Below are 21,991 nucleotides of genomic sequence, written 5' to 3'. Positions count from 1 at the left end.
CAGTATCTAAGAACTCTGAAATAAAATGTCTGAAACATAATACTTGTCAGTGTGTGGTACCGATATTTGTCGAACAGAACAGACATGACAGACGCCCCCCCCCCCCCCCCCCACATCATAACACTCACTGTATAATATTGTATAACTACTCTTTTCCATTGAGCATAACTCAAAAACATACATTCGCTGTTGAGTATAAACCTTTTATGTCCAAAACCATTAAATTTCAGGAGATGGGGAAAAAGCACCCCGAGTTCCAGTGGATCCAATGTTGTTGGATTTAGTCACAAGATTGTGTTAATACTTTTCATTAGTTAAATATCTATGAAACTGAGACTTTTCAAAAACTGAAGATCTACAAGCTCACAACACGTCGCCATGCGAAGCCATGTGAACTTGGCTATTTCCACTACTTTTGCACGACATGCTTGGGCATTAGTTTACTCAAAAACCTAAAAAGTTGAAATATGGATATACAAGGTTTCTGATCAACAGCAACAATATATTTTAACTGACTGTTTTTAATTAGTGCAGGTGACCTACTATCATGTAGCCTGGTTCCAACCTGGTGTGATCTAATTTTACCAATGTAATCCATTTCCTCCATAGTAAAAGACAAGAGGTGTGTACTTATGTTTTTTTTATTAACATTTCAAATTAAATTAATCATGCACCCTCACTTTGACAAAGACATTCATCCTCGACCATTTACGTTTCCAAAAGACCACATAGTCACATAACATTCATTTAGAGGTGAATCCGCACTGTGAGATCATTCTTTTAACAGATTAAACTTGAAATTGTTCACGACACATTTCCAGGTTCAGCATGAAAAGAAAAGCACTCAATACTTTTATGTTTATGTGCAACAGCTTAACTGGGACAATATCTGGCCAAAACCTTGTGTGCGTCACCCCCACATTCATTTCCTGCTGTGTCTTTCTCACACACACACACACACACACACACACACACACACACACACACACACACACACACACACACACACACACACACACACACACACACACACACACACACACACACACACACACACACACACACACACACACACACACACACACACACACACACACACACACACACACACACACACACACACACACACACACACACTATGCTTGCTACACAGGTCCTGCTTATACATACCAAGCATACACACAACCACTCGCCCGCACGGACGTGCACGCACACACTTTCCCTTGCACACACTGATGCCCCTGACAGGCTTAAGCAGACATAGATGTCCTTAAAGGGTGAGATATCTTTGACGCATTTCATAAAGAGATATAAACTTAAATATCTTTACATAGACACACATACAGTATCCCACCTACACTCACACACCCGCGTACACAAACATACAGTAGGCTACACAAACACACGCACACACACCCACAACATTTGAAGGATGGAGGAATGAGAGGAGGTGTTTGAAAGAGAGTCGAGGGACAATCTGCGTGTTCTCAAAGAGTTTCAGAACCAACACCGTTCCAAAGTTCTGACGGTTAGGGCGGTGAGGTCAGCCGTGGGAGCGCTTGCGAGGCTGCTTTGGTCGCCGTGGTTTCAGGATAACATAGCGACTGTAGCTGGTGTGCTGGTCTGACAGGAATGGGATGTAGAACGCTCGAAAAAGAGGAGATGACCTGAGAGAGAAATAGTGCTTATTACGGCGGGGCTCTGTCGGAGGCTAGCCATCTACTTATAAGAGGGTCTATCCGTCTCTGTGTGTGTCCAGAGCCTATCTCGCAAATTGCTGGACCCATCAGCACCAATTTCTTGTGCACACTACCAGTAGGCCAAGGAATTAACCACCACATATGATTTTTAACATTTTAGGAAGTATTTAAACTTACATTTTTACAATCGAAGTTAACGCAGCTCGGATCAGGCTGAAGTCCGAGATCCACATGAGAGCCTCTCATGTGGATCTCGGACTTCAGCCTGATCGTGCATGAAAACACAAAAACGGGGTATAGAAAAATAAAACAAGACTTGGTCTAATGACAGTCATTAGACCAAGTCTTGTTTTATTTTTCTATACCCCGTTTTTGTGTTTTCATGCACGTGGCAAGTTCTCCGGAATATTATCTTCATGTCCACCTTATAGAGAAGGGTTTCTAGATGTAACTTTTTGAGTCTTTGATTATCTTAGTTTTCTGCTTTCCGGGGCTTTGTCAGGGCATTTTTTCTTTTTTTTACAAAATCTGAATGGGCTGACCTACATCTTAACATTAACATTTGAGAATTCTTAAAACGGAATTGTTCAAGCCTTTGCACATCAAGCACACATTTTTGTGCTGTATACCGCAAATTTGGATTCACAAATTTGGCAGCAGGAACTGACTCAGCACTGGAAAATAGTGGAATATAGGCAATACAAATGATTCACCAAGCTTAAAATTCTCAGCACAAACATTTTCAGCGAAGTTAACTATAATTAGGCTTTTTCACCAAGAAAACATTACAATGCTATTTGTTTATAAGGAGAATGGATAGGCCAATGTACTACATTGCATAATGTCTGTTGTGCCGCTTGTGACACCTCAAATAGCCTGCACCACACATATCAATCTACAGTATTTCAGTTGACAGTATGATTGCCTAATGCCTATGAACTTGTCCTTCTCTGAACTGTGCAAGGACTCAGTATTTATTTGGTAATCAATATGCAAAATGACCAAAGGGCACCTTGAGTCCACTAGAGGAGAAAATGTAGTCTTGTGCCAAGTGTGAACAAAGACTCGGCAACAAATACGTGTTCTTGTTGGTCGTAAACAAACTCACAAATTCCCACATTTTCAAGGGCCTACAAGGTCCACAAAAAACATTATTTTCAATTAATGTGAACTGCGTATGTGTTTGAGAAAGTACCTGGATGCTTGAAGAAAAGGCTTGTAGGCAATAACGCTCCACTCCTCTTTATTAGAAGAGTAGCGTGGCTCGTGGGCCGTCTCGCTCTCTGTGTCTAGGTCTACAAGGTAATGGCACTGCCGAATATCCATCTGCAAGACGGCAAAACAAATCCACTATGGAGTCAGTAAAAAGAAAAGTCCACAGTAGGGATACCGGGTCATGGGATGGTGAGGGTACACTACAGTAAATGTAAAACTCAAGATAATGGTAAGGTTATATTATATTATAAAATTATTCATTAATATTCATTTATTAGATATCCATGTTCATCAATTAAATAAAAACTACTAATTAAATGTTATTAAGCAATGGATTTGGCTGTTAAATTGTTATGGTACTATAAAAACAATAGTTAACTAATTTCATGAATGAAATAATTAATGTACAGTACATACATTAGTAACAAACTAATTGTCAATTTCTGTAACATAAACATTAAAATAACATTTACTAATGGTTAATTCACCATGAACCACATCATAAAGTGTTACTGTTATGTTGCCTGATTGACTCACATATCTGCTTGGCTCTTCCAGGTTCTGGTCATTCATATTGGCTGGAATGATCTGAGTAGCCAATGGAATGGAGGCATAGGGCTGAGGCAGCTGTCCTTTGAACTCTGATTGGATGAACTGCAATTGCCAGCTGGAGATGTGAACGAAGCATTATTATATGCAAGTAATAGAAAAAACATCTAAATGGTTTTATCGAGAACATTCATAATTTTATATTTAATTTAATAATTTTGGTCAAGAGTTTTTTTTTTACATCAAATTTAAAATGTAATTAACAGCTGGATGGAAACAGTGGTGTGACATTCTATTTCAATACTGACTTGTTAGGTAGGAGAAAGCTGCTTGGGAAGCGGTACCACTCCTTGCCCACACACACGCTAACATTCCTGCCTTCAGGAACAGAGTGGAGAGTAGGGTCCTTGGCGATGCGGTGAAACTCTGGGTATAAGTCCAGAGGGGCGTGGTAGCCTGCCGACAGAGATACTGTAAGTGACATTTCTCCTAGAGTGTAATCCATGCAATAAATGGTGCATTAGCATTTACAGCACCTTCATCCAATGCGCTTTAAAATGTGCATTACATTCACCCATTCACACACTCATGGCAGGAAACCATGTAAGACACCAACCAGCGCATCGGGGCAGTTAGAGTCAGTCAAGTGTCTTGCTCAAGGACACTTCGACGCTAGCCCCTGAAAGGGTTCATTTGGTTTACATGTGTACACTCTAAGGGTTAAATTAACACTGACGATTTAACTGTGCATGCTGGTTTTGATATAACTCGATTTAAAAACCAAACCAAAAATGTGTTTTAAACTTCAACATACCACTTCTTACTTCAATACTAGGATCAAATGAACATTTTCTGAGCACTACAAATGTGTACCAACATTAACACAGTAAGGATCGTTTTCATTTCTATAAATTCATGCCTATTTTATGGCTGTGCTTGACTGTTGTCTGGATTAGAATGCCAGCTAAAAGGCTAAAATATAAGTGGTAAATTATGGGCATCATACCTTCCCATACTGGTAAACTGAACAGTGTTTGCATGTGCACACATGCAAGCATTTAGAGTCGGTGCCTCTATTGAATACAGCAACATACAATCATGAGACCTAATTCTCAGTCTTCATGACTGCTATGATGCCTGGTGTCTAATGTTCAATTTACTGTCTGACTGTACTGTGTCTTGTGCAGTGTCGATTTACACAACCATATGTGTGGTCATATACTTTAGTAGTCCTATTGTTTAATATAGGGTTGCCACTCACTGTATCACCGGCCAAAGTAAATTCCTTGTAAAATCATCATGCTTTGAACTACATTATTTCTGTTAGTTTCTATAATGCGTTAAACTACCAATTACCTCTGTGTGTGTGTGTGTGTGTGTGTGTGTGTGTGTGCGTGCGTGTACCTCTGAAAAGGGCCATGGAGCGAGACAGTGACAGCAGTGTGAAGACCAGTAGGGAACCCAGAGCCAACCAGTTGGAGGAGACAGTGTAGTGCTCCAAACGATAGCGCTGGAACAGGAAGTGGTAGCATTTCTGCAGACACAGAGGCAAGGAAGCTTGCAAAGTGTACAGTCACAGAGTCATATAGTTTTCCCACTTAACCCATTTAGACCCGAAGAAGATTTTAAAAAGGCCTTCTAAATGTAAAAGTTTTCAGAAAATCTTTTATTTTTCATTCAATTTTGTTTTTTAATTTCAGTTGCTATATACAGTACATAGCAACTAACATCTAAAATGGCACAGATACTTTCCCGATTTTAAAGGTACAACAACATATAGGCTTTTCCGGTCTTAATGGGTTAATACAATATACAACCGTTATGCAGATTTATTTTATTCTTCGATGTCCATATACGACTCATCATTACACCATGTATGAAAATATTAACTTGCCATCTACCACAGTAAGCCGACAGCAGCACTGGTTACAGTTCATTTTTAAATGTATTCATTTTAATTATCCACAGTATCTCAAACAGTATATGGATGATTCACTTCTAAACATCGTGCACAGGTTTTCTTTGATGTTCCATGAGTATCTACTATAAATCAGTTTCCAAAAAATCCTTTAGGCTTAAAGCTCCTTCTGACTGGAACAATCTACCTGTTCATATTCAGTCAATAACATCTCTTCAGTTGTATAAAACTGAGCTATCCTCTCACCTTGAGATTACCTGTTCATGTTTTCACTAATCATTGTAACAGATCTATGATGCAATGATTCATATACAGTATGTGCTCTGTGTATTGTTGTTGTGTTAGTGTTATGTTTTGTTTTGCTCCCTTGGTTGATGTTGTTTGAATTGTTCGGGTTGTTGTTTTTAAATGTATGTATTATTATGTATTCTGTAATTGTGGACCCCCTTGAAAACGAGATGGTTCATCTCAAGGGGTTATTCCCAATAAAGAATTTCAACACATTATAACCTCTGAAAAGTGCAAATGTAACCGTTGTTGCAATGGTGTAGGGTTACAGCAGAGGGCGCTATTGTTTGTTAGATACGTGGCGCTCCCATCTGGGTATGCTTGAATAAATGGGGGATGATATCTAAAAGAGCACAAATAGAAAGCCTTTGGTCTTAATTAAAGATTCTTTGTCTTTGTCTGTGATGCTGTCAGGATGTCTTACAGTGCAGCTTTGGGGTCGACTCGTGATCCAGTGGTTTACAAATGGTGTGAGATTTCACCACGTACCTGCAGGGAGGAGAGCGCAACTGCTCCGTTGAGGCAAATGAGGGGGTAGATGGGAAAAAGAAACCTCTCTTCTTTGTGTGGCCTGGTAAAGAACACCAACATCCACAGGTACATGGGAGACAGAGTCAGCCAGTATGGACGTCCAAGGTTCTGCACTGAAGAGACAATCAAACAGTAAGACATACAATTTAAGCATTTAAGCATTTAGCAGACGCTCGACTTACAGTAAGCAAGGAAAACACAAGGTGCAATGCATAGAAATAGTAATCTAGGATCATACAGTAGGTTAACCAAGAACCTATCATCGGTCTAAACAGTATAATATTTTAAAAAATCAATAATATACATTGAAACTATGCACACTATAGGATGCCAGGTCTACAAACGACCTATAGCGTCTGTCTACATAACATGCCATCTACATTTTTGCCTTTACATAAGCCTGCAAGGTTGTCAAGACTAGGGCAGTGCTAGGGCAAGTGCTACGGGCTAAGGCGGAGTCTGAAGCGGTGAGTCTTCAGACTCAGATTGGCAGTGAGTCTGCAGTTCTACTAGCAATGGGGAGTTCGTTCCACAGTTTGGGAGCCAAAAGGGAGAAGAGTCTGGGACGTGTGGAGCTGTGTCCTGGATGTTTTAAGGAAGGTTCTGACAGCTTCCCTGTGTTAGCTGATCTGAGTGAGCGGGAAAGGTTGTAGGGTTGGATCAGGCTTTGATATGGGGGTGCCATACCTTTGGTTTCTTTGTAGGCCAACATCAGTGTTTTGTACTCTGTGGGGGAAGTAACTGGGAGCCAATAGAGGGAGCGGAGAAGGGAGAAGACATGTGAAAATTGGTTGAAGACCAAGCATGCCGCGGCATTCTGGATCATTTGGAGGGGCTTAAGTGCACATGCACTTAAGCCTCAAAACTTGACTACTGTAACTGACTCCTTACTGGCCTCCGCCAGTAAGGAGTGAGTTACAGTAGTCAAGTTTTTATATGACTGTCTGGATAGGGAGCTGGGCTGACTCCTGGGTGAGGAATGGTCTGATCCTTTGAATGTTATAGAGTGTAAACCTACAGGATCGAGTGACCGCTGCAATGTGGGCTTTGAATGAGAGCTGACTGTCCAGGACAACACCAAGCCAGGTTCTTGGCCGATGGAACCGAAGTCACCAGGACGTTCTCTATGTAAATAGTTAGATCCTGCATCGGGCAGGACTTAACTGGGAAGAAGGAGCTTGGTCTTGTCTGGGTTCAACTTGAGGTGGTGAGATACCACCTCAAGCTGACATGATTGTAAAAACAAGACAGAGTGAGTGTAATTATGACATCATGGCCTGTCTAATCTTGAGAGTAGTTTGTGAACAAAGCACAAGTCAGTGGTCTACAATATCTACCTCATTTGGCCAAATGTGTCCTCCCAAATATACTGTAAATGAGCTTCTGTCACACACACACACACACACACACACACACACACACACACACACAATGGAGTACTCACCATTGAACCTGTGCAGCAGTGTCTCCATTAGAGCGGTTAGTGGTAGAGAGAACAGTGCCAGGGCAAACACCAGGTTAAAGTTCAGGAGACCATTTTTAAAGTAGAAATGCCAAGGCTCTGTACCTGCATCAAAAACAACAACAAACCCTACTTTAAAAAACATGTAAGATAACGTAAACCTTTATAGATCCCAGAGGGAAATACAGGTGTCAGTAATACAGTAATAAGGTTGAAACACCGGTGCAGTTCAGAGTTCAGGCTACATGTCAAACAAGCATGGTGCCCATGTGGACTTCTGACATCATATTGATGATGAAGTCAATCTTGCCTAAACATGTCAACGCATTTGATCTCTTATAAGTCTCTTATAAAGTGAATATATTGCATGTCTATCAAATATGAAAATACGAATGAAAATATGCATCTTTCTTGAATATATATACTGTATACTATGAAAGATTATGAGAGCTACTGTTGTACAGTATGTCTAGTCTCTTATCAAACCTCTCGCCCACACCGAAATGTATTATGCCAATGTCGGTCAGCACACAAAACAAGCAGAGGCACTGGTGGTGTCTTTACCATAGAGATCAGGGCCGTGCTCAGTGAAGACGTTGTACAGCAGGATATTTAGTGGAGCGATGACAAGCTTCCCATAAAAGAAAGAGTCCACCACCACTAGGGGTACCTGAGAAAGAAAGGCAAACGCGATCTGTAAAGAAGCGGACATGTGCACACGTTCCCATTAAACGACCGGTGAGTGTCAGGGGAAGTCTCACCAGCAGAAGCAGCAGAGCAACGGCTGACCAGGTGATGAAGCTCTTCCACTGTCTCTTTATCAACAGCAGGTCCAAGGCAATCGGGATCCTACCAACAGTCAGGCCATAGGTAACGTTACGTTAGTAACAGAACTTCTTTTGAGAAAGAATTGTATTTTTTTTATGTCTGTGCATTGGATGCAGTCATGATACATAAAGTACAGGTTATGTAATCTCAGACTGTAAATTGTGTATGCAATATTAAAAACACTTTTCAAAATGAGCTTTTTTAACTCAATAAAAAAGGATTTGTGAGCTTTTCAATCTTACCCAATCAGAGCAGAGAAAGGCCACCCAACAATGGCACCGGCAGCTACCCCCAGGATGGCCAATGGAGGCGAGTCCTGGAACCAGCCTGTCATGGCGACCAAAGTAGTGTACATGCAGAACGAAGAGGGCAGGAATGCTGCAGACAAAGGCCACATAAAATGATCAGCACATGTCGTATAAACATGTTGTTATGTTGTGTTACCCAATATGTTCTCTGGTGTAGAGGTGCCCTGTTTTTGGACCAACCTGCCGAGGAGCAGAACATTCCAGTGCTCAGGACAAGGAATGCCAACATCAGGCGGCCAACGTGCAAGCCAAACTTTTTACACACTGCCCTGAGTCACACACACACACACACACACACACACACACACGCACACACACACACACACACGATTACTCACATGGCAATTATCAGACAATGGGATAAAATCTAAATTATTATTACTAGACCATACGCAGTCGGGGGATATGAGCACCCACGCTTGTTTCACGCACATGATTTGGCAACCCGGGAGCCAGCGAACACAAAAACGCTAATAAACAGCTGACATTTGGGGAAAACGAAAAAATGGGCTTCGGTGTTCCGTGCACACGGTAATGGTCAATGGCTGTGTGTGCAAATGCAGAGCAATTGCTCCAGCCACTGAGGAGAACCGGGCAGAACAGATTTTGGGCACAGACAGAGCTACAGACACACAGAGCTTTGTTTGTTTTGTAACAATCATTAAAAACTGACAATTGACAAAACCCTTAAATTTTTCTTTATTGCACAGCTTTGCTGAAACTCTAATTCTGATTGGTCAATCATGACAATCTGGGCTCGTTATTTCTCATTAAAGAACCGCTACTCTGCCTCCGTTTACACATTGCTATGGAAACGTAAACTTGTTATAACAAAACTTTTTTTTTTTAATCAATGTTTAGTGTCAAATTATTGAATTTGCTTATAAGTAGCCATGTGATAAACAGGACAATGTACATTGAGGAAGTCATTAATGGAAAATAAACCATGACAGGGTGAAGACTTTACTGTACTGTACATTATCCCTTACGAGCAACTTTAAAATATAATTACTGTATACATTTTAGATAATCAAAAAAAGAACACATCCCCCTGTTCACCCATTCATTGAAGACACTACTCACTTATAGAAATAGAGCTCACAGACACAGCAGAAGAAAGCAAGGGCACATCGTACAAAGTAGAACACCAAAACCTGCAACATAGACAAATATACAGGAATTAATGTTTTTTACAGAGACCTACAGTATGTATGTGTCTGCGAGAGAGAGGGAGAGATAGATGGAGAAAGAGAGAGCGAGAGAGAGAGAGAGAGAAAGAGGACAAGGAGAGAGAAATAAGAGTGTAGTTACCTTGTTGGTCTGTAGTACATGAGCATGTAGACAAGCAGGCAGGGCGTGTAACCAGAGGTAAGCGTAGGATCTGATGGCATATAATGGAGAATACTCCCATGTTTGCATCCCTGTGCCATATAACAGGTAGTGCATCTGTCCAATGGGACATTATGTTAGAAAAAAGAAGATTATAGAAAGAAAGAAAGAGCATAGACAAACTACTAACTAGACAAACTACAGCTAAAAGAAGCACAGCTGTACAGTAACCTGCTTAATGGGGGCACACACTCCTGGCCCGGTGGCCCCTCGTGCAATGTCATCAAACATGATATCAGACGATACTGACATCTCATTATTATTATTATTTATACACAAATTAAATGCATTCATATCTTATTACTTAGTATTCCAGAAATTCCACACACAATGCAGACACTACTTACAGGCTCCCAGTAATTAAAGGTCTCGTCACAGTCGGAGATGTTACTGAGCAGTGCTGCACAGAAGCGTGCAGAGAGAAGGCATTTGAATGCTGTCGACCCCTCGGGTGCCCATACCTGCCCTCCTCGACTTACTGGACTGTTTAACACGCACGCCACACACACACACACACACACACACACACACACACACTTAAGTATGGTACAGTAAAAAAAGTCCTGTAAAAGTATGGTTTCGCTGTTGAGTGTTTTGCATAGCGATCATACCGTAAGTAATAGTATTACAAATTAGCAATAACAAATCAAAACAGTAAATTAATTAGTGGCATTTACTAACTTTCAGTGGCTATAGAAGCCATTTTGATGTTTGGTGTGACAATTCGCAAAAGGATCCAAGCTTGCCGTTTATCAATTGCTTGCTGCATTATTAATTATTTTATGCAAAACGTTATATACTGATATTGGACATCTGGGCAAGTTTCTGACAACTGCAGGTGTAATTTTCCAGTTTCCCCATGTCCAGTGGTGTAAAGTAACTAAGTACATGTACTCAAGTACTGTACTTAAATTTTGAGGTATTTTTTTACTTCTACTCCACTACATCTCAGAGGCAAATATTATACTTTTACTCCACTACAATTATTTGAAAACTTTAGTTACTTTGTAGATTTTGAATATTTTTTTACAAAACATACATTACCCACTTCAGCCCTATATACATTTCGGCCATTTGAAAATAGACGATCTACAAGCTCACAATGCGTCGTGATGCGAGGCATTGTGAGCTTGTATATCTGCCATTTTCAAAAGATTTTGAAAACTTGTGAAATGGGACATTTTGCATAATGAGTACTTTCTACTTTTGGTACTTTAAGTAAATGTTGATACGAATACCTTTGTAGTAAATTTTGAATTCCAGACTTTTACTTAAACAGAGTATTTTTACATTGCAGTATTGATACTTTTACTTTAAGTAAAAAATGTGAGGACTTTTCCTGCCCATGCCTTAGGCTGCTTAAGCCTGCCTATTCCATTGCTTTCTCCACTACCTCAAACTGTAACCAAACCAGCCACGAATGAGACAAAGAATTGTACCCTGCCTACACAATAATTCTAGGTGGAGCTCCTACAGGCACCTTATTGCTGACGTGTCAAAGAGAAAAATAAATCCCAAGCTGCCTTAATCCTGAGGTGTCTTGGCTTTAAACTGACCATAGAGAGAGAAATTGTACAGTATTCTTACATAGTGTTTCTAGTGACAGCAAGTTAGTCACCAACGGCCGCGATTGACCATGTTGGTAAGTAGATTTTGTGTGTGACAGGTCAGGTAATATAAAAAAGCTACATCAATTAAGTCACATCTTAAGGCAGAATGAATGAATCAAACCAAGTGGTGATGACACTGTATGAGACCAAGCAGCATGCGACTCATTCAGTTACAACAACAACATGTACAACACACACCCAACGAAAGACTTAATTATATTTCAATCCATTGTGGGTGCATGCATGGTCCATTATGTTATATGTACAGTACTGACTGATCCATCAACATGATTGTATTGACATCATGAAGTGACAACGTAATGGCTATGGTAGCCATGGATCACACGACGGTCGTCTGTCACGACCGTAAATTATGGATGAACTTCAACCTGGTGTTTGCACGTTCTCCCTTTTTGACCCGTACATCTGCATTAACGTTCAGATTTCAAATATAAAGTGCTTACCCCATGGCCACGGATGTTGCCATTATGTACGGGCTCTTAGAAGTAACCGTATATTCCGTATTATTCAATAAAAAGCATTGTAATCCGATCGGTGGCCATTTTCTCATAGTTATAATGTATCAGAGTGCCTCCCAACCGATAGGGTCACGTAGTTGAAAGCAAAGAAAATACGGAGAAAATGGCCACCGATCGGATTAAAATGCTTTTTAATTAACAATACGGAAAATACGGGTACGCCTGAGGGCCCGTACATAATTGTAACATCCGTGGCCATAGGGTAAGCACTTTAAATTTGAAATCTGAACGTTTATGTAGATGTACGGGCCAAAAAGGGAGAAAGTGCAAACACCAGGTTGAAGTTCATCAATGACTGTCATATGACAGTCATGTATCGGGGCTAGGGGCTCATACAGATACCTAAATAAAATGTGGCATACTCACTCCTGCCGAGCCTCTGCACCTTTCATGTCATCACTGCCCTTGTCCTCCTTCGCTGTTCGAGCTTCGATGTTGGGGACATTATTCACGTTGATCGCGTCCTGTCTGCTTCCTCGCCTAGTTCGCTGCCGAAGCCCCTTCGCCGCCATGTTTACCAGCAGCTCAGGGCTTCGTGCGTTTCCGCCACTGGCCGTCACAATCTCGCGTGACCAGACTCAAGAGTCTAATATCGCGTGGCCTTGTCTATTGAATAGCACCAATGGCAATGGTGGGCAGTGCGTGGGCACCTCAAATGTTAAATTGGCATGTTTTCCCAAAATGTAAAAATAAATAATAATAATGATAATAACAAATCTATGCTTTGGAAAATGGTAGGTATTGTAATCATGTTGTAAAGTATACATGATTTGAAAATGCACACACAGTAGTAGGCAATAGGCTACACTACATCATTATCAATCCTAAATGTACCCTTCAACTTCTTGTTTATGCCTTCAATGACTAGCCACAGGTTTTGTAGTCTATTTGTAGCAATTGTAGCAATTATCATGAAGACACATGATAATGTGAATTCACACGACCGGGATGGTTTACCAGGCTAGCAATCTAGGCATTAAAAGTAATTCAAGAATGATTGTGTTTGGCCCGGTTTATAAAATAAATGTAAATATAAAATAAAATCTAAAACATAAAATAAAATAATAATAATAATAATAAAAAGTGACCAGATGTGTCAGGGGCCCACTGTAAGCTCCAAAGAGTCACTGGTCTTTTGGCTCAACTATACCTACAGTGCCAGTGGTAATCAAGAACGAGCACACCATTCATAAAAATAATAGGGCAACAGAAAAGAACATGGAGGCTGCATCCATTGAAGTTCAATGGAGAAGTGGCGTCATGTTATATTCGGTTCCTCAAGCTTGATACCTGTACAGTAGCACATTCAACCCTATATTATGTAACCCCCCCCCCCCAGTACAAATGAATGATAATTATCATTAAGAAATGTTTTATTTTCTTTCAAAAGCGAAACTCAAATTTCATCGCAAACAGTGAACGGAAAAACAAAACCAGACAGACCATACAGTATCAACAAAACATGAAAGAATGAGAAAAGGGGAACGGTCTATTGGTACAATGAGGTTTCTGAAATCCTGAGTAAGCTGATTCAAGTCAAAGGTGTCACTAACGTTCATCTGTTTTTATGTACCACATGATATGTTATGTAGTAGCCTTTTCATTATATTAATAGGCTGTTATTGTATTGCATTTCACAACTACACAAAAAAGAACATACAGTACAACTACACACAGTCCCAAACAGACCTGATACACAGAACAGTACCTGAGCAATTGTGTTAGCATAGCTCAAGATCAGATCATGAGAAGTTTGGTAACATTGATGAGATTAAAATACAGTTCATCACAATTACTGACATCGAACAACAACAATGGACATGTCATACCACAGCTTACTTTCACAATAAGTTACAATCAGTCACCACATTTCTGCAGATACAAATTAGGCAACAACCCAACAATTTGTCAGTTTCTCCTCGGATGTGATTTGCCAAGATCCAGCTACCTGATGGTGACCTGTAATCGAGACGACAGCAGTGATTCCAAGCATCGGTGTAGCCGGAGGGCGTGTGTGTGTGACAGCGCATGTGTGTGTGAGTGATAGCTCAGCCTGTAGCAGTAGCTGGTCTGAATAAGGTCTGGGTGTGAAAAGGTGTCGACAAGTTTAACCTGATTCACGGTGCCATTGCTGGCCTCTCTGACCACAGCGTGGAAGTCCTTCTCCTCCCAGGACGGTCCCGCCCAGAAACTGATATCAAAGTTGAAGCGCTGGGGGAACAGGGAAAACGGGCAGAATGGTTCCCCCGGGGACGGGCAGAGTTCAAAGTGCTTCAAGAAACGTGGATCACGCGTCCAAAGCGACCGCCAATCAGGGAGCGAGAACAGGAGCACAGCGAGGAGATCCAAATTTAAGGCCATGTTGACGCTAATGAGGCTGGTGTCGTTACTGATGTCACTACCAAACACCTTACCTACCAGTCCCATTGGCTGTGCAGTTAGACACAGGTATCCCTGTTCTGTAACCAGGGTGACGCCGTAGGGAGCCAGCAGGGTCTCCAGGGTCTGGCCTAAGGATCTGATTGGTTCACATGCCACAGGGAACACTCCACAGAGGACCAGCTGGTGAAAGGCAGGCGGGGCCCAAGGGCTGATAGGAACATTTTTGAAGACCAGGCCACTGATGCCAAATAGGAGCTCAGTGAAGGCATTCCCGTCCCCATTGGGGGCTTCATTGGCATTCCCTTTAGCTTCAACATCAACGCTATTATCCTCTCTCTCCCGATGAATCTCTGCAGCACTTCTTAGCCCACGTCTTGGTTCTTCCTCTCGCATGTGAGTCAGAAGCTCTTCCATCTGGGGAAGGAGTGATGGACGCAGCAGGCAGCAAGCCGACCTCGGGTGCTCGGCTCCTTGGCTTTTGCCTTTGCTCACTTTGTCTGAAACTATGCATGTGCTTAAAAGAGTGACCAGTGTGTCCGAAGGTTTGTGACCGTCCAGTAAGATGGAGTGAACTTTTTGTATATCCCCATCTGAGTGAGGTTCTGTCAAGGCATGGCCTGGTGAGGTGAGGTTTGAGGGAAGGTGGTGTATCTGGTAGCATTGTGTGCCATCTATCTGATGAAAGCACCTCTGTAGTTGTTTGGGGGTGAGGAGGAAGGGGAGGGACTCGGACATCATGGAGACAGTCCATTTCTCCGACAATCCTTTCAGCACAAAGTCCTGAACCAGCCGGACAGGATGGACTGAGGTTGGAGAGAGAAATCCCCTGACGAAAGAACAGTGACCGTAAGCATGTGCAAATTGAATAGATATTTTCAGGGTCTAGTGTAGTTTCGTTAATTTGCAATATAATGTGGGTTAACAATAAATAAAGAGAAGAAATGTTACACTCTTGCATGAGATACAAAAAAAATTATTTGAAAAAAGGTGCCAGTGAAAACATCTTACGAACAAAAAACAAACGAAAAGATCAAACAAAAAGACGTGATTTTGTTGACATAAGTCGGTGTAAAATTGATAAGAACAAGAAATGTATAAAGGATACATACAGGTACATAATTAGAACCTCTGCTTCATTCTGTGTTACCTGAAAATGTAATCGCTGAGTTCGGCAGTTGAATCGTATCGAACCCTCTCCCCCTCAACGGTCTCCTCCACCGTGATCCTCCGAGCAGTGCCGATGGTAAGGCTGCGTGTGAACACGTGAAGCAAAGCCTTCTCCACGTGGAAGCCCTTGTCCTGGCTCCTGCACACCAGAGAAAGCAGTGTGAATAAATCACCTGGAATAAACATTTTATAAAGTGCAAATTGCGTGTGTGCATGTGCATCATACACACACACACACACACTTATTGTTTATATAAATTATATATATATCGTAGCTATTGGGCAGAAACCTCATAATCTTCATATTTAATCTTTTTCATTTTTTTCATAAATCAATGCCATATTTTATACTTCATCGTATGACACGATAGCCAAGTAAAAGTAGAAAGACGAAACGTTTTTAAAATATTCAACAATTTAAAATACATTGGATTCACAGGTATTTTTTCCATTTCCTGAAAAGTAATGATTGTGGACATACAAGGTTTCCACCCAACAGCGACAATATAATAAATGATATATGACACACAGACACTGTGAAGTATCAGACCCACTAAAACGAGATGGTTAGAGTGATTTTCTGACTGTATCTGTGTCATGGGGGTCCACGCCCATTTATTACCCTGGTCCAGGAAGAAGTTTTGTTATACCTTTCTAGATAGTTCCTCTAACCTGCTTATGTTTAATCCCCTGCAATAAACATTTTCTGTGAAGGTGTCTCATGCTGTGTGCTGTTGACAATGGAAACTCTCCACTAGGTGTACTACCTGACACCACACACACACACGCACACACACACACACACACACACACACACACACACACACACACACACACACACACACACACACACACACACACACACACACACACACACACACACACACACACACACACACACACACACACATTTGTGTGGGGGTCCCAGAGATTGAAACATGGTATGAAATGGGGGTCCTAATGCACATCAAATTGGGGGTCCTTGAAATTAAAAAGGTTGAGAATGCTGTAACACTCACCTGTATCCAGTACACCTGTAGTCCTTGTATTTCTCATCATCAAAAGGCTGGACATCGCTTAAGATGAGGTCAGCCTCTGCTGCCATAGCAACGACCTGCCAGCTGTTGTGCCAGTCCCTCTGTGGTCGGTCGGCTGGAGTGCCACCCTGCCCGTTGCACAGGGCAACATGGATCTCCCCTTCCTCGCTTAGCATCTGAACACAGCTGGGCCCACAGGATAAAATCAAGAAAAACCTGTGTTCAGTGTGATGTGCTGTCTTGTGAAACCATCAGGACTGATGTTCTGCATACTCGCTATTTTAGTTCAATCAAAAGGTTGCCTATAAGTAATGATTAACCATAAAAACATCAACATAACCTACCTCAGGAAGAAACTTTTAAGGAGTACACGGTTCTTTTTAACGCCACTCTTTCGCCCACAGTGAGGAAAGTTGAATACGACACGGTCAAATACAAGACCCTGCAGAGCTGCACATTCTCCATGCTTTGTAGAGTCCACCTCATAGAGCACCGCTCCACCTGATATAAGACATAATAAATGCAGTACTTCAGCGTTCATGGATAAACTTTAACCTTTTTTTTTTTGACAAATTAAACATGTTTGTGTAATGGGCTTAGTCCAGGGTAGGCTAGTATTTATAGTATTTATTTGTATTATTATTAAATGTTTGAAAGAGTTTTTCTTACTATGCTATTGTAGCCAAGTCAGTGTCCAGTATTCTGTCCATCTGAACTCATAATCTAAGGTTTGCACACTCACCTACAGTATATCACCTCTCATCTTCTATATATAAATGCACAAAATCTCTGTGTATCTGTGCCCCAAATATCTCGAGATTGATCTATTTCAAACTTGGGGTGTGTATTGCAGAGGACCAGGGACAAGGGTATGATGTGCCAAAGTTGGTGGGATTGGCAGTTGTCCAGAAATATCTATAAATCCACACGTCTCTGTAACTGTGTGTGTGTGTGTGTGTGTGTGTGTGTGTGTGTGTGTGTGTGTGTGTGTGTGTGTGTGTGTGTGTGTGTGTGTGTGTGTGTGTGTGAGAGAGAGAGAGATATATGGAGCTTTCTTTATGTGTATCCGTCTGTCTGCCTGTGTCCCTGTTACAGTATGTTCATATACAGTACATGGTATCTGTCTGTGTCCCTCCTATAATGCCCATACGGTATGGAGATTATCATGATGTCATAGTACTGTCATAGTACTGTCATAGCACATATATCTCCACACTGGCCATGGAACGCCTTGGGATCCCCGGGAGGAAGTAGATAATGTTAACATCAAACCTAGCATCTACCTAAACAACTAAATTGCATCTAAATAACATACTTTGCATGTCTATCTACAGAGGAGGCTAAAGTCCCATGGGCCTTTGATTGCTAAATGTCCATCAGTGTTTGTTTTACACAATACAAACTTTTCTCACAAACATCAGGAGAGCAAACATATTGTTTACTCATAGTAAACAGTGATTCAAATGTTCTTAACTGGATCTACAGTATGTGACACTGAGTGTCAGTGAGATTAGCAGACTACGTCAAGAACTATTGGACACGCAGATTCCCACCTGTATCCAGGGCATTGTGAAACACATTTACAATATAATTAATCTCTATTCAATCAATGCATGTTTTACCACGATAATAATTCATGTGTGTTCGTCACTAACCTAGCACTTCCTTATCTTGGCCTGGATACCAAGTAGGGTTTGCTGAGTCAACAGTTCAAGATTAACTTTATTGTCTTTGTGGGGAATTTGACTAGGGTTTTCACCCATGCTTCAGCCATAAAAATTGAAACATACGAAAAGACATAGAGCCGAAAAAGGCTACTTAACTTTTGTGCAATCTGGAGAAACAGCCTGTAGCAAGTATTTGTCTATCCATCTAAACATTTCCACACAAAATACAACAGATGTGGAGCATGTGATAGGCCTTAGGTCAGAGAGGAGGGGACAGGAGACATTCAATACCGGCCCAGGAATCGAATCCCTGATGACGTGATGAACAAGCAGACTGATGAGGTCCCAGGCAGGGGATGGCAATTGCCGCCACCTAGCGTTCGCATTTAACCCGCCTCAAATTCATTTATGTTGTGCACCTTTTTTATAATGGTATTTTAGATAGGGGCGCTGAGTGGATCTCAATCCAGGCCCTGGCCCTATATGAACGGGCTCACATGTGACTGACAAGTGAAGTGACACACACACACACACACACACACACACACACACACACACACACACACACACACACACACACACACACAGTGGTGTAAAGTAACTAAGTACATGTACTCAAGTACAATTTTGAGGTATTTCTACTTTACTGGAGTATTTCCAATTTTCAGTACTTTTACTACTACTCCACTACATCTCAGAGGCAAATATTATACTTTTTACTCCACTAAAATTATTTAAAAACTTTAGTCACTAGTTACTAGTATTTAATGTAAAACATACACTTTTATTTTATAAATAGTCTATTTGAAAATAGCTACAAGCTCACAACAGATCTGCAATTTTCAAAAAAAAAAGTACTTTACTTATGGTACTTTAAGTATATTTTGATGCCAATACTTTTGTACTTTTACTCAAGTAACACAGGCTTTTTACCTGTGACAGAGTATTTTTATATTGTGGTATTGCTACTTTTACTTAAGCAAAATATCTGAGTACTTCTTCCACCACGGCACACACCACACATACATACCAGAGTCCTTTATGATCTGAATGTTGGCTGCTGCTCCCTCCTGCTGTAGTGCCTCCTCTTGGCTCTGCAGGCAGGTGGCTGTGATGCTGATGATGGTCTCTGCCTGGGAGGACTGAGACAGAGCTGCCGAGAATGAGAAGTTCCCCTCTCCCACCAGTAACACGGCAAGATGATGAGTGGACATGATGTTGGGATCGATTACAGGAAGATGATGAGAGCGAGCTGTAGACGAAACTTGCTCTCTTCTCCTCCCTCTCTGTTTCTGACAAGCAGTGTTGCCATATTTTGTGAGAGAAATAAGCAACCAGGTCTTTGAAAACAAGATAAAAAAGAAGCGACTATTAGGCCACATCATGATCACTGTAAACGTACTGTATACATCAGCTATTTCAAAATAGCCGATCTACATGCGACGCGTTGTGATCTGCTATTTTCAAAAATATTGAAATATAACGCGGAATATTTGGAAGATTTTTGAAAACTTTTAACAACACAAATCTGGTATGCTGGGCTCCCTGGCACAAAACATTTTCAGATAGGGTTAGGCGTAGGGGGACAAATACATATTAATTTGGGGGTCCATGACATGAAAGATATTTGAAAACCACATGGTTAAAATAATTTAAAAAATGTGAAACACGCCTAAACAAGCAGCACACTTTAGAAACAAGCCCAAAAAACCGCAACCACCAATATTTACAAGCGACTTTACAGAAAAACAAGCCCAAAGTCGCTTATAACAAGCGGACATGGCAACACTGCTAACATGTGGAAAGGGGGGGATTCCTCGGCTTTTAATTTGTTAACTAATAACTATGTCCTCCTGTCAGGCTGTCAATCAATGGACGCTGCGGCGGTGAAGGATACCGTCATCATGATCAAGTGACGAGGAGATCCTCTTACCTTAGCTGTAGAATACAACTCTCGTAGACGTATTTATGATTCTGACGTTTTCAATCTACGAGAGTTATAGGGTTCACGCCCCATGGAGACAGGGACTTTCTGCACAGTAGACACTCCAAACATGTACAAATTGAAAATAAAGGTGCTTACCCCCAAGCCCCCAATGTTAACTGTCTCTACGCGGTAGTAATTTAATGTAATAATCCATATATTTCAATAAAGAAGTGTTTTAATGCCGTCTGTGGCCGATTCTGTCGGAAGTTCCCAATGGGCGGTAGTGACGGGTAGTCACGGAGCGCATCCGGTGAAACCCGGAATTACACTAAATGTAAACTGGAAGTAAACGAGGGTGAAAAATGGCGTTCGGCCACAGACGGCATTAAAACACTTCTTTATTGAAAGATATGGATTATTACATTAAACTACTACCCCGTAGCGAGAGTTAACATTTGGGGCGTGGGGGTAAGCACCTTTATTTTCAATTTGTACATGTTTGGAGTGTCTACGGGGCATAGTGCAGAAAGTCCCTGTCTCCATGGGGCGTGAACCCTACAACTCTCGTAGATTTAAAACGTCAGAATCATAAATACGGCGAGAGTTGTATTCTACAGCTAGACAAGTGACGAGGAGATCCTCTTACCTGATGAGCTGTGTTGAAGCCTGGGTAACAAACACCGGCTTTTCGTCCTGTACAATCGAAGCAAAAGTGACCCTAAATGTGGTCACGTCCAAATGTTTTCCTGGTTATAGCTTACCGTAATATTGCAACAAAGCGTAAATTATAACGTTATTATTATGCCACACAACTATTAATTTCACTTTCACTCACAATCGAGTGTTGCTTCTGGATGTGAATGTGTGTTACAGTTACAACGGTCCGATGAGAAACAAATACCGTTTCCCTCTCTGGTTAAAAACCAGAGGTTTAAACACAGTCCACGATTTGCATTAATGTCCGGCAATGTACGCAATTGTTTTGTTTATTGCACCTGGAAATATTTGAAAAACAAAAGACAAAACAAAGCAAAAAACATATGGTTATATATATGGTCTATGCCATGGTGTATTATTTCCCAAAAGATTTTGTCCAATATGTGTTCTCTACCGCAATGGTTTTCCGGGACATTCCTGCAAGTGCTGGATTGATTGATGTACTTTATTTAGTTAGAACATGAGAACAACAGTACATGGAAGTACAAATTCACAATACAAGGTCTACTAAACTGGAAGGCTCATAAAGCACTAATCTTGTTTAAAATGAGATCCCCACGCACACAAATCATGATGACAGGGTTAGAGACAGACAGATATACACACCACCAGGCCTACTATACAGAACGTCATACAATCAGCTTACAGGACTGGTATGAAAAGTTAAAAATATGTACAAGAGAATTAAAAAAATGAAAAGTTCTGGGCGGAGGGGCGGGGGGTGGGGGGGGGGCTTGTTGGTAGGTCTTCATTTAAT

At 41.2% G+C, this 21,991-nt stretch overlaps 2 protein-coding genes across 4 annotated transcripts; both read right to left on the bottom strand.

The window, feature by feature from the left end:
* Positions 1-625: 625 nt before the first annotated feature.
* Positions 626-12,871, bottom strand: alg9 (ALG9 alpha-1,2-mannosyltransferase). Of its 2 annotated transcripts, XR_013933581.1 has the most exons (16): positions 12,704-12,871; positions 10,536-10,671; positions 10,111-10,245; positions 9,883-9,953; positions 8,980-9,068; positions 8,734-8,869; positions 8,425-8,512; positions 8,228-8,333; positions 7,646-7,768; positions 6,160-6,314; positions 4,869-4,998; positions 3,773-3,920; positions 3,453-3,582; positions 2,896-3,026; positions 1,118-1,667; positions 626-932 (listed from the first exon to the last, which is right to left on the bottom strand). XR_013933581.1 is itself a non-coding variant. In XM_080434956.1 (15 exons), exons 1-15 carry the CDS (start codon positions 12,847-12,849, stop codon positions 1,544-1,546), a joined length of 1,848 nt encoding a protein of 615 aa, XP_080291082.1. In that variant the 5' UTR covers positions 12,850-12,871; the 3' UTR covers positions 626-1,543. The 2 variants fall into 2 exon arrangements, 1 of the variants encoding a protein (XP_080291082.1); XM_080434956.1 differs by having other exon boundaries at positions 626-1,667.
* An 877-nt stretch (positions 12,872-13,748) lies between these two features.
* Positions 13,749-21,335, bottom strand: fdxacb1 (ferredoxin-fold anticodon binding domain containing 1). 2 transcript variants are annotated; one of them, XM_080435771.1, is made up of 6 exons: positions 21,164-21,335; positions 19,621-19,930; positions 17,268-17,424; positions 16,906-17,109; positions 15,867-16,025; positions 13,749-15,545 (listed from the first exon to the last, which is right to left on the bottom strand). In XM_080435771.1, exons 2-6 carry the CDS (start codon positions 19,802-19,804, stop codon positions 14,282-14,284), a joined length of 1,968 nt encoding a protein of 655 aa, XP_080291897.1. In that variant the 5' UTR covers positions 19,805-19,930; positions 21,164-21,335; the 3' UTR covers positions 13,749-14,281. The 2 variants fall into 2 exon arrangements, with proteins under 2 accessions (XP_080291897.1, XP_080291898.1); XM_080435772.1 differs by having other exon boundaries at positions 21,279-21,318.
* Between the last annotated feature and the right edge of the window lie 656 nt (positions 21,336-21,991).

The sequence above is a fragment of the Gymnoscopelus braueri genome (assembly GCF_963280865.1).
Source record: "Gymnoscopelus braueri genome assembly, chromosome: 8".
Taxonomy (NCBI): Eukaryota; Metazoa; Chordata; class Actinopteri; order Myctophiformes; family Myctophidae; genus Gymnoscopelus; species Gymnoscopelus braueri.
This window is presented reverse-complemented; position numbering and strand designations above follow the sequence as displayed.

Excerpts from the sequence above, each read along its gene's own strand:
- alg9 (XM_080434956.1), bottom strand. The coding sequence starts at position 12,849 with ATGGCGGCGAAGGGGCTTCGGCAGCGAACTAGGCGAGGAAGCAGACAG. Across the intron at positions 3,921-4,868 it reads CTCCATGGCCCTTTTCAGAG|GCTACCACGCCCCTCTGGAC; the intron begins GTACACGCACGC and ends CTCTGTCGGCAG. Across the intron at positions 3,027-3,452 it reads TGGAAGAGCCAAGCAGATAT|ATGGATATTCGGCAGTGCCA; the intron begins GTGAGTCAATCA and ends GCCGTCTTGCAG.
- fdxacb1 (XM_080435771.1), bottom strand. The coding sequence starts at position 19,804 with ATGTCCACTCATCATCTTGCCGTGTTACTGGTGGGAGAGGGGAACTTC. Across the intron at positions 17,425-19,620 it reads TCAGATCATAAAGGACTCTG|GTGGAGCGGTGCTCTATGAG; the intron begins GTATGTATGTGT and ends GTCTTATATCAG. Across the intron at positions 15,546-15,866 it reads CTCAGCGATTACATTTTCAG|GGGATTTCTCTCTCCAACCT; the intron begins GTAACACAGAAT and ends TTCTTTCGTCAG.